The sequence below is a fragment of the Empidonax traillii genome, unplaced genomic scaffold, assembly GCF_003031625.1.
Source record: "Empidonax traillii isolate 1590-97213 ecotype Southwest subspecies unplaced genomic scaffold, ASM303162v1 scaffold434:size946695, whole genome shotgun sequence".
Lineage (NCBI taxonomy): Eukaryota > Metazoa > Chordata > Aves > Passeriformes > Tyrannidae > Empidonax > Empidonax traillii.
Genome location: NW_020955627.1, coordinates 96,996 through 109,686, shown reverse-complemented (window position 1 = coordinate 109,686; position 12,691 = coordinate 96,996). Strand labels below are relative to the sequence as shown.

General features: G+C 46.4%; 1 protein-coding gene across 1 annotated transcript in view; it reads right to left on the bottom strand.

Annotated features, from left to right (window-relative positions):
• Positions 1-2,598: 2,598 nt before the first annotated feature.
• LOC114062778 (sodium- and chloride-dependent GABA transporter 1-like) overlaps positions 2,599-12,691 on the bottom strand; it is a 22,500-nt gene continuing 12,407 nt past the window's right edge. The window contains exons 9-14 of the mRNA XM_027894617.1: positions 11,623-11,735; positions 7,354-7,485; positions 6,735-6,837; positions 6,225-6,325; positions 5,272-5,439; positions 2,599-3,331 (exon numbers count right to left, since the gene is read on the bottom strand). Coding sequence (XP_027750418.1) covers positions 3,227-3,331; positions 5,272-5,439; positions 6,225-6,325; positions 6,735-6,837; positions 7,354-7,485; positions 11,623-11,735 — 722 coding nt within the window. The 3' untranslated portion in view covers positions 2,599-3,226. The remainder of the gene's footprint in view (positions 3,332-5,271; positions 5,440-6,224; positions 6,326-6,734; positions 6,838-7,353; positions 7,486-11,622; positions 11,736-12,691) is intronic.

The following is a 12,691-nucleotide window of genomic DNA, read 5'->3' as shown; positions in this document are numbered from 1 at the left end:
GGAGTTTTGTATGTGAGCACAGGGGAGCAATGTCCCTTTTTGAATCACTGCAGAGGGGAGAAGGGAGCATCCCACCCCCCAGCTATGTATGCATCCCCTCTTCTGGGTGAGTCCAAAGGAACGAGGAGGAGAGGGGTGGTCAGCAGAAGCGAAACATCATAGAAACAGCACAAAACCCATTCTTACAGATGACTCACTGGCATGGAGTAATCAGTATCCAAAGCCTGATGTCAAAAAGACAATGTGCAGATATGGCTACTTTGCTGGACCTGGCCATAGTGGCATTTCAGAGGTGTGGGAGGAACTCAAGGGGAGCCATCACCGCCCCGACCTCTCACTAGATGGGAAACTTGTGAGTAAGGGAGATGGGAACACTCTTCTGGTGCTAGGGATGAGTTTGAAATGCAGAAGAAGGGGATCAGTCAACCAGACAGAGCTTGATTAAGGACTAAGGACTAAGGACAGATTCCTACCTGTAGTTTTGCATGCCAGACTTCACAAATCCAAACATTCATAGTGGAAATAAAATGGTGCAAAAAAACCTGGAAAGGCCACAAAATCTTTCAGAACAGGCACAGTTCTGTGGACACTGGTGGAATGTGGGTTAAAATATCTTTCCAGTAATACCAAGAAGTAGAGAGTTTGGCATAGTGTTTTCTGGTGCAAAGAGGAGGAAAAGACTTCTGGAACTTCATCACAATTTTGGTATTGGGGTACAAATTTGTTCTTAGGGAGTGGAGGCTCTGAAAAGGTGAGCTCCTCCATGAGGTCCTGAACTCCAGTTTTCAAGGGCAGAAGGGTTGAGCATGCACGCAGTGACCAGCTGAGTCACAGGCACACAGGAATAAGTAACAAGGCTGGAAGGAGAGCACATGAGAGAAACAGGGAAGAGAGGTTGGGGATAATAGAAAGAGATAGAAATGAAGAAAGAACGGAAAGGAGAAGAGAAAGGAGGGAGTACTATACTGGAACTGAAAAAGCAGGAAGAAGTAAACTGAGGTAGATTATTTCCACTGGATGGATCATAGTGGAGAAGAAGTGAGAAAAGAAAATAAAATGGAGAAGTGCAAGAGGGAGAGCAAAGGAGAAGGAAACTGAACAAATGGTTAAATCTCATTAAATACTGTTATTATGAGCAGTCCAAATATGGGGTAGCCCCTGCTGCTACACTTGGAATGATGACCCACATTCAAGGTTACAAGTCAGAGAGATGCTGGGGATAAAATCCTAGCAAATAGGATTTGGGGAGTTACAAATTTCTCAGCCACCAGGGAAGGGAGTTTGTTTTCTGGACCCTTCCTTTCCTCTCCATCTGAGGAACAACCTTTGAACAACACTCACAGCAATAGAACTCTTCGGTCGTGTTTAAAAAATCCCTCCTGACACTGATTTGTTCTGCCTCAGATCTGAGCTGCCGCAATGAAATTTGAAAAAACCGAGGTCTTCCTTGTTTTCAAGGCCTCTCTCAAGAACTGACTCCTCTGTCCACCAACTGCCTGCGCAGTCTTGCATTTCAGGAGAGGGAGGTTATGTGACGTGAATACACAGGCAAAAAGTAGGTTTTTTGTAAAGGTCGTTACTGCAAATATCAGAGGATTAACATTTATTTTCAGCACAGATGTCCCTCTGTTTAAAAAGAGTGGTTTCCTTTATTGCCCTGGTTCATAAAAATAGGTGAAATTGGAACAGAAATTTTCAGCTGTACTAGCGCAAACAATTAAGGGACAAGGAAAGATGACATGTCTGTGATGAGATTGTGATGAGCTACGATTTCAGCTTTCAGTGTTTGGCTTTCGGCTTTATGAGATCAAGCCTGTAAATTTAGTGTTTCCTCATATCTGTTTAACAGCTGTGATTTTTTGACGCAAACACCCAAATGATTACACATGGAACAGGGCATAATCCCAGCTCGGGGTGTTGGAGATCACAAAACACACTCAAAGCCTGGCAGCCACAACTACTAAGAGCCACGTGCACAAATAAAAATGGGTTTCACATCTGAAGCAACATTGATTGAGATGCATTGGCAAGTTGGTAGGGGACCCACCCCCAAAGGGGACTGACTTCAGCTTCAACCAGAAAACTTCTTTCCTCTTTCTGTTACTAATTCTCAGGCTGGAAGGCTGGAAGAAGAGCAGGTTGGCCTCATGCACTGGCGGGTCCCAAGGGCAGGCAGCACTAGTTCACAGAGATGGGTTTAAGCAGGGGGGCTACATTGCACTGACCTCCTGAGGATGTGGGTGTTGCCACTTCACGGAAAAGGTATAAACTAAACCTTTCATGGCCACTATGCTGCATCTTATTATTTCCCACCCAGGGATGCAGCCGGGGGGGGTGTTTGGCAAGAACTACCCTTTTCCAGCTGGGGGAGATTTGTTGGGGGGGTCCTGAAAAATCTCTCTATCCCATGGTGGACCTCTTGCCTCTGCACAAAGCTGGTTGTAGTAGAGAGTGGTCAGTGTAGGAGATTCTGACAGCCTCTAGCAAAGAGCTCTTCACCTATCCTTTTAGCTGCATTTTAGAAGAAGAAGGCTGCCTGCTCTGCAGGGTTTTGACTTTCAGAGTCAGCCTTAATGGATGCAGGGAACACAACTGGAGACTGCCTGGGGCTAAAACATGGCACCTGTGAGAAGCACATGTTGTCCTTAAGCCCTTCGCCAGTTTTGGGGTGGTGTCCTACAGCTACCAGCATGCTGGACTCCTCACTAGAATCCTTTGTTCTGCCCTAGTATCCTTTTTTCTGCATACCCCCTCCAGTTTTTTGTTAGTGTTGGTTTATGCTCCATAAATCAACATCCACCTGCGACTTGAACCCGGTGTCAGCAAGATCTGTGGGAGGAAAGCACACCTATGTGCTGTGGTGCGCTCTGCAGAGTTTCACATGGAAAAGGCAAGAAAAGCAAAGAAGTGTACAACAGACAAAGTTCTTTAGGGACATCACCTCTCCTCGGGAGGAGGAAGGCGTGGGCACGACCTGCTCCTCCCTGGTAGCCTGGACCAGGATGTTGCAGGATGAAGATGATCACCGCAAAACGCCCTGTGACAGCTTGTTCAGGGCCTTGGTAACCAGGCCAGGAGGGACACAAGTAGGTTCCTCCACCAGGTCCTCTCTTCAACAAGTGAAAGCCATCGTGGAGCCAGGGACATGAAGCTGTGCCGGAGGAGCTCGAGAGACAATGTGGAGCGAGCAGCTACGGGAGAGGGCGAGTACGTTCGGGTTTTCCTCCTATACAGCGGCATCCGGGATTTTCCCATTCAAGGACGTCTTTGGCTGGGAGCCGTTGTTCTGCACTTGCACCTCTGCTCTGGGCTGTGTCATCTGCTGCAAACGCTGCCCAGGAATGAAGGGAGAAAGTGTGTCAGCCAGGGGTTGGAGGCAGCAGCAGTGGGACAGCCAGGGCATGTCAGCAGCTGAGGGTTGGGACTCCTCACCCCAAGCCTAGAGGGGATCTTAGTTACAGGGCGAGAGGATGGTGCATGCAGCAGGAGTAATTCCCCCAGCACCCTTCAGCAGTCCTCCAAAAACCTCTGCAAGTCACATTTGTTTTGATGCCACACACGGCACAGCAGCTCCTCCTTTTTCTGAAATAGAGGAATCATCCTGGTAACACAGACAAACTGTTACCAAGCCAAGAGTAGCTGCACTGTCACAGGCTTCAGAGCAGACCCATTTTCAAACTATTTTTGATTACAAAGATACTAACACACGAATGCACAGATTAGCCTACTTTCTTCCTGGTGCCATCTGCTGCTTACTCCTGGGCCTTCGAATGATTCAGAGGGGTCTGGGTCTCATGATGTTAGTGGAAGAGCCAGACAGGGAGGGTACACATCAGCCACTCACGCTGCTTGCTAGCATTGCTGGTTTGCACAAGATGCGGAGGGGGTGGGTGGAAACCTGCTCATGAGCTGCCCTCCAGGCCCTGGGGTGGCACAGGAGTCCCTAGCTCTTTGCAAGTGCTGGTGTTACCTCTCTTGCTATGTGTATAATTAGTACAAACCCTTTTTCAGAAGGAGTTGTGCTACTCCTGGGAGACCTCAGACCAGCTTGAGCTCTCTCAGGTGCTGGGATGTGCTACCTCCATCTCTAGTGAAAGAGGACTGAGACTAGGCAAAGGGTTAACCACATATCTGTACTTCAAGCTTTCCTTCTCCCCTTTTCCAGCTCATATAATGAGGGAATAAGGAACCCTCTAAATATCTGAGAAAGGAGCTACTGTTGGAATTGCTGCTGGCCTTCAACCCAAGATCACCAAAGTGACTTGACAGCATCATTGTTTGAGTTCTGCAGGAATGTCAAGGCGAATCTCAACACCAATGAGAAGTTCTTAAACCCAGCTTCTGATGAGAGACCAGATCTGAAAGCAGATCTGGGACCCCAGACTCATTCAGTTCCCATATTAAAGCACATCCAAATGGAAACCTGGGAGGAAGAAAACTGAAATCTACCTGCAACTTGACCTCAGAGGTAGAGAACTTGAAGTTGACCTCAGCCCAGTAATTCCAGTCAAAACATTTTTGAGTTAAACTTTGTTAAAATACAGCATCAATGAAGTAAGCTCATGGGGTTTTTAAATGGAGTCTGGTTGCTATTGCAGCTGGGCTAGGAAAGCCATAAATGAGCACCCCTTGGGTGACTTCTTACATCTGTAGTTTGCAGGAGACAGCACCGAGCCAGGGACTTTTTGCACAGTGCTCTCAAGACTGAATATCAACACTGTAAATAAAATCTTAGAAGTACTAGGTATGACATACAGACTTATGATTGACTGCTACATAAACTCCTGCTCAAATTACTAAAGAAAACGTTTTAAACATGACTAGTGGGTATTGTGGGTCCTGCATAAAATTCTTCCTTTCTTCTTAACCCCTCAGTCACTGAGTGGACTTGCCAAAATACCACTGTGCTTGTCTCAATTGTTAACAGGTCCCAGTCTAAGATGCTTCAAGATCCGTGCTTGAAGGATGCTGATCTCTCTGCTGAGAATCGTCTAGGTAACCATGCTCATAGCCAAGGACCGTCAAGAACTTGCATTCCTCTGGCTAAAGAAACTTCAAAGATTTCTTGCCATTCTCTTCCACTGCTCCAGTCCTCTGCACCAAAGGGATATTCCAGGGGGGAGAGTTCCCTTTTTGTGATGGTGACAACACAAATCTCAGTGAGGAACAACAGACTAAAGTGTACACTACCTGAAGGTCTGCCTACATGATCAGCCTCAGCCAGACACACCTATTCTAAGCAGAGAGCAGGAGGGGTGAAGTTGTTCATACCTGCCGGAGAGTGCCCTTTGAGGTGAAGAAACAGTACAGCATGTATCCTGGAATCAGTACCATGGAGGACAGAGCCATGAACCAACCAATGCCTTGTCCCCATGCAGGATAGATGTATTTTCCCAGTGTCAGAGGGGTCATTTCCACCACACTGAAGAAGAACACACCCTGGGAAAAGAGCACCAGACATTGCAGGTGGAAGGCATGCAAAATCAGATTCCATCCATTCTTTCCTTCGTTATGCTCTTAGTTCCCAAAAGTCTTAGAGCAACAGAACAACTCTTTAAACAAGTCTGGGTTCTTTCATACCACCAACTGGTACTCTGAAATAAATTCTCCTTATCCAATGTAAAAAAATGGAACTGGAATACTTTTGATTTCCTTCTTCACTAGACTACTTAGACAAGCGGTGCTTGTCTAAGCAGTTCCTAAGCAAGTTAACAGCATCCGCACAATTGACTTCAGAACTCTTCATCCTCCTGTCACTGGCCTTATCCCACCCTTCCCTACACTACTTCTGCTGGAAGCGCAAGAATCAGCAAAGGTCGATTGCCCTACAGTCAATTATCCTCCATTTGCTGATAATTTTTGCTCTGACAAGCCTGTCAAGTGCTGAAGCTGGTGTTGGAGTAGCTAAGGACCTTCAGCAGAACCAATAATAGCTTTTTAAAACAGTAAATTTTTTTGCTTATCTTCTGGCACCTCAGAAAGAAGAATGAAGAACTGATGGCCTCATTTAGATTAAAACAATCACCTAGAATTTTTCTTATGTGTGACTTCTAGCAGACAGGGTGAAAGAGGCTCCTGTATTACTTTGCCTGTCTCAGGTCTGCCTGGGTCCACCTTGCACCAACCTTATACTGTGTGGAAAATATATTGTTTCCCCTACAGTCCATCCAAACTGAGAGGCCCTTCTTGACGCACACCTGCAGATAGGATACCCCAGGTCTTACCAGGCAGACAAGAGGTGTGAAGAAGGCCCAGCAGATCTTCCACCAGATGCAAGGCTTGTAGCCAATCATTTCTTCAATGTTTCTGTAAAATCTGTTTACACCTACAAGAAGAAATGAGCATTGAAAAAACCATCCACTCTCAGCACCATGGTCAACACAACTTCTCATGACACAGCACAGACCAGTTACAGCAAGGGGCATGAGATGCATTTTCTGGAGGGGATAAGGTACTGGGACACAAAAGCAAATCCCTGCTAACATCATCCATGTTCCTGGTGTCCCCTTGAAAGTCCAGACTAAAGTACCACAGGTATCTGTCAGTTTGTGCAGAAATCTTTGTGATGGGCTGGAGAAGAGAGATGACAGCCTTCCACTCCTGATTTTCTGGGCTTACCAGTCTAAGCTATTTTAAGTTGCAAAATTGTCATTGGCTTCACTGCTAGAGGCTTTTGAAATAATAACTCACCATGGCCATGGAAGAAACAAATGAACAAGGTGTTCTGTGCTTACCATAACACCAAGAAATTGAGATGGTCTCAAAGAAGACAAGAAAGAGAAGACACATGCCACTGGCTGAGTAGTAATCAAACAGCTTGAAAACATAAATGCCACCCTGAGGAGAAAAAAACAGAGTTAAGTTATAGATTTTGATCGACAATATCAGCCATCAGCTTCGATTGCTACAGTCCGTGTCTGTTGGCTTTAATGTTAATTTCCTTGAACAGTAGAGCTAGTGTTGCAATGTTTCTACTGGAGTCTGGTTCCCAGCAGCAAAATTGATGTGCTCTTACAGACAATTAGCCAGCCTGTTCAGGCATACCCAAGGGTGAAAAGAAAACCAGAAATTCATTAAGATCTCTTATACTTCTCTGCTTTAGACAGAGTTGCTGAATTTAGTCTGCTCTGTCCTTCCCAGGCGTTTTGCCTTGCCTCCTCATGAACTTCCAGTAATCCACAAATGATCTACAGATCACTCAGTCTTCACCGTCCCTGAGCAGTGATGAGCAAACCCTTTTATTAGGCATTAGGAGAAATGCTGTCACTTCTTCCAAAGTTGTGGAGTTCCTGTGCTATGCCAAAGTGCCTAGAAAGGTGTCATGAACGGAGGCACAAAAAGAGCATTCTGTACCTGGGTGATGTTGGAGAATCCAATGAGATAAGATATGAAACAGACCACTGCGATGAAGGTCTTCTTCCTGGTTCTTAGGAGATGAGGATACTCATCCACCAGGGCTGTAATGAACCCTTCCACCGTGCAGAACTATGGGAAAAGATATACACCAAGGACATACATATAAATAGTCTGATATAACTCCCACTCACATCTAATGTCAATGCTGAGAACCTCATTGATTTAAGAACTCTCTGCAGACTCTCACTGAATACAGACGGAGCTAAAAACATTGAAGTAAAATACTTAAAAACAGCTGAGATAAATCTCTGTCTTTTGTCTCCTGTGAAAAGCCCCTCCTTTCTTCCCACAAACTCTCTGGGGCCTCCCCCCTCACTGTCCTACTCCCCCACGTTGCCAGGCTCTGTGTCCCTTCCCATATATGCTCTTCCCAACTTTTGTCAACAGCACTTTTGCTGCTCAGTGATCTAAAACACTCAGTAAGGAGCTGCATTACCCACTGCCCAGCCTCAAGTGCACGTGAATAACTACAGCCTCTCTGACTACCCGGTTCTTTTTTGAGTACACCACATTAAATGCACTTGGCACATCCAAAGCCCATCCTCACAGCACAGCATCTTTCTGGAAGTGGAAACACCTGGGTGGCTCGTGCAGCACTACACAAGGCACAGTATATGTTGAGTTCACCACAACGCATTCCCCGTGACTGCTACCTCCAAATCCATTTTCCTGCTAGTTTTGCCTTCTGGCACAAGGACAGTTTGACCATATATATTAAAATGCATCCTTCCCTCTTATTTCCTGATAAACTGTGAGAGTTAGTTTTACGTCTCGCTCCCGGAAACTACAGGAAACATACCCACTCCCAGAGAGCACATCATGCCTCTAGCAGAAATCCTGGGAATTAATGAGAGCAGCCAATTCCCGGCTTCCCCAGTCACTCTGAGCAAATATACAAGCCCATGCAATGAAAGAGGTTTCATCACCCTTGGGAGTCACATACCTCCCTGTCCTTAAGAAGAAAAAAACACCCAGAGTGGAAGTATACCGACTAAAAAGAGCAGCAGAGGGTTGGAAAGCTCTATGGAAGAAAAGTGAGGAGCCTGAGCCATGTCTACAGCTGGGCACGGATTTTAGAAGAGCTTGCACATCACTGGTTGCTGGGGCTGGTTTCCACATGGGACACAGAAAGGTAAAGGGCGATGTGCCTGCCCAGGGTTTTATATCCACATGGAAAGCTTTAAAGCTCAACTTTTTTCCCAGAGCTTTAAAACTCAACTTCTTCAGCTTGAATGTTTAATGAGCTCAGCCTTTTATGTTGGACACAAGTGCCATTAAAGAATCTTTTGTCATTCACGCGTGGGTTAAGCTGCCTTTATTCTCATTGACAGCGAGCTTTTCACCCAATCCCACCTGGCTTGTTGTCTGGAAGAGTCAGGACTGAACTGGCACTACAGTGTGAAGAGAGCATGACAAAAAAAACACTGTCGAAAGCTTTTCTTTCCACGTGGATACACGGTCAGGCACCGCCGGAGCCATGGGCAGGGCCAGGAGATCTCAGACCAGAGAGGGAAATGGATTTGGAGAGGGACTAGGGGTGGTCAGGGGTAGAGGGTGGTGTCCAGCAGAGAAGGAGTGAAGAATATGATGCCTCAGATAATGGTATGGTGTATTCCTGTCAGCCCTTTGGTGCAGGAAGAAGGATCACATCAGGGAAAGCATAAAGGGAAATACATGGAGTTGGGTGATGAGAAACAGGGTTACAAAGTGAATAGAAATCTCTTTGTCTCCTATCAAAATGAAGCTGCTGTGTAATGGGCAAGGTGGTGAAACAGGTGGTGGTACACTGCTTTTTCTAGCCATAAAACAGGCAATGGCCCGTTTTTTTTTCATTTCCTGAAATTAAATTTACTGAAATTTGCCTCATACCAGCCTCAGGTTTCAGAAGGGATATAACTTGGAGGAGGTTCACCTTTCCAGTCCTGTGGACTGTGACTCCCTGGCTGCATGGGGCCCATTTTCCAGGCCTGCATACCAAACCTTAACTCCTCACATGAGATAAGTAGGTATTTCATATGAGTGCAAATATGCTACTTTCAAGATTGGTGAGGATCTGGGCATTGGGGTGCCTCCTGTTCTTGCCACTTCAGTCTGCTTTCCAAAAAATTTTGTTTCCCCCTAACTTCCTCCAGACACAATTTTTAGCACATACTCTGTTCTTTCTCATGCCTCACCCCATGATATTGTCTCTTTCCTAAATATTTTATTGCCATTAACTTATGTCTTTTGCTGTTTACTCCCTTCAAGACTTAAGTCCCTCTCCCACCCTCTCCCTGTGTCAAGGGCTTGCTATTCCCTCCTCAGCCACACAGAGCACCCGGACTGGGATATTTTTGAGTTAAACTTTGTTAAAATACAGCATCAATGAAGTAAGCTCATGGGGTTTAGGACGTGTGGGGAGCTTGACCACAGATATGCAGCCAGAGAACCATGAGTGGTCTCACTGCTGGCAGCTGGAAATCCTCATGAATAACCTGTGAGAGGAGGCCTCACATGGGACAGACGCAGGCTTGCAGTCACAAGGTTTGCTAGGTCCCCTGAGGAATGAATGGCTGACCTGGAAACTGGCAGGTTAAAAGAAATTATTAGCATATTATGTAAGAGGGTCTAGAGTCAAGAGGAGCAAAAGCCTGGATGGATGAGAGCAGTGAACATTAAGGTACACGAGCGGCAAGTGGGGGCACAGGAAGGAGGTGCATGTCCATCAGTATAGGTCACTCATCCTATTTAAGAAACTCCAGATGAGATGAGCACCCTGGCAGAAAGAAGCAAATGTGGCTGTGCCGCATCAACAGGAGACGCACTGGACCTGCTCCCGCAGTCCTTAAAGGGTTGGAGCTTGTTGGTGCTTCGCAAACACATATCTCAGCCCGACCTCCCCTCACTAGGCTGGACTTCCGAGCGTTTCTGCTTGTGCCTAGAGAGCCGTGCCCTGCTGGTGACAAGGGGCATCCTCAGCCCAGCAGTCCTGGGGGTACAGGGTGCAAGAAATATCCTATGGCCCCGCTGCGCCTCACGGAATGGGCTGCTCACCCAAATAAAAATGCCTGCTCCCCATCTGCAAATACCAGAGAGGATATGAAATCAGCACATAACAAAAAGATATTTTCTTCCTTTTTTTCTTTTCATATTTTGTTTCCCTTGTTTTTTTTAAATGCTTCAAAATTCACATGGAATTGCAGACATTGTCGCAGCCTGCGTTACTTGTTTTATATGCAGAAGCTGCCACGCTGTTGCTGGTGTGTTTGAATGAATCAGAGGTCCAGCATGCAGACAGAAAGCTATTTCACGTGTATTTAGTTGTGCTTTTTAAGAGCTTGTTTTCCTTTCGTTTTTGCCCAGTCTTCTCCTCCAGGCAATGATAACCCCTCCCCAGATGCTGCCTCTGGCTCTTGGGAGTAGGGAACACGGAGGCCTTCTACCCTTAAACTATGAAAAAAAGCAGAAGTAATGACATTCTCTTGCCTCACAGGAAATGCAGTTTGGTCAAGGTGACAGAAAACTCCAAGCATCCAACCTTCTCACAGAACACCAAGAGAGCTGAGATGACCACAAACTACCATCATGCAAGCATGAAACAAAACAGTTCATACTGATTTCCCTTATTTCCTGTACCTATATTGGGAGTAAGGGGGAGTCACGTCCTACAAGAACAAAGCAGTTATTACTTGAAAAAAGTCTTCCCTTTTTCCCATGATGCAAATTATCTTGGCAGGACTAGTTTCCCACTAGGTTTGCTTAGAGCCTGTGAGGTTCAGCTGCCAGGGTGACCCAGCAAGGTGGGGACAGGCTGTGTGCTTGCAAGCAGCACTGGCACTTGGCCACAGGGGCAAAAATCAGTGTGAACGGAGAAAAGCTTGCCAAAGGTCCTCTCCCCCTAGAGGAAAGTGGTGAATATCTGATAGGGTTGACTGGTTCTGCTGGGCTGCTGGAAGCTGATCATTGATCTCATTTTTAATGGGCAGCAGGACAACGACTGGTGTACTGGGAAGTTGCCAGATTCCATCTGACAGTATAAGCCTACATTAGGGAAGAGCACAAAGGTGATGTCCACACAGGAGGTTTTGTTTCATGCAGTTGTATTTCACCACTAAGAGTTGAAAAACCACCCTGCTCAGCACCATCCAGAGGTGCAGGAAGGGGCACCACCATCATATCTGAAGATATTTTTGTATCTTACCCCACTTCGTGCCTGGATTGTCTCACCTGGCTATCCAGACCCAACATCATCAGCATGGAGAAGAAGAGGACTGACCAGAGAGGGGACAGGGGCAGCTGTGTGACAACCTGTGGGTAGGCGAGGAAAGCCAGTCCAGGGCCTGTGGTAATAAAAAGAGGGGTGAGCCCATGTTTAAAAAGCATTTGATGGGAAGTCTTAGCTAAGGCCCACGGCTGAACAGAGGGACAACAATTACAGCCAACACCTGTGGGTATATGATACAGAAGCTAAGAACACTTGAGATTTTGCCTGTGACACACTAACTCAGTGGGCTGTACAGGGGAAGGATGAGGAGGCAGGAATGACTGGAGTAAGCCATCAAATTATTGCAACCAAATGGAACTGGAGCATTTTGCTACAAAAATCAGAGCTGGTTATAACTTTCCCAGTGCTCTTTTTTTTTTTTTTTTCCCCCATCTCAAAATCATAGAATCATAGAATCATAGAATAGATTGGGTTGGAAAAGACCTTCAAGATCATCAAGTTCAACCCCTGATCCAACTCCAATTACTATATCATGGCACTAAGGGCCACATCCAATCTCTGCTTAAAAACTTCCAGGGATGCTGAATCCACCACCTCTCTGGGTAGGCTGTACCCTCTCTGTAAAGAATTTCTTCCTAACATCTAACCTAAACCTCCCCTGGCAGAGCTTGAGCCCATGTCCCCTTGTCCTGTTGTTGGTTGCCTGGGAGAAGAGACCAACCCCCACCTGTCTATAACCTCCCTTCAGGTAGTTGAAGAGAGTGATGAGGTCACCTCTAAGCCTTCTCTTCTCCAGACTAAACAAGCCCAGCTCCCTCAGCCTCTCCTCATAGGACTTGTGCTCAAGTCCCTTCACCAGCCTCGTTGCTCTTCTCTGGACCCGCTCCAGCACCTCAATGTCCTTCCTGAACTGAGGGGCCCAGAGCTGAACACAATACTCAAGGTGTGGCCTCACCAATGCAGAGTACAGGGGAAGGATCACTGCCCTGCTCCTGCTGACCACACTGTTCTTGATGCAGGCCAGGATGCCACTGGCCTTCTTGGCCACCTGGGCACACTGCTGGCTCATGT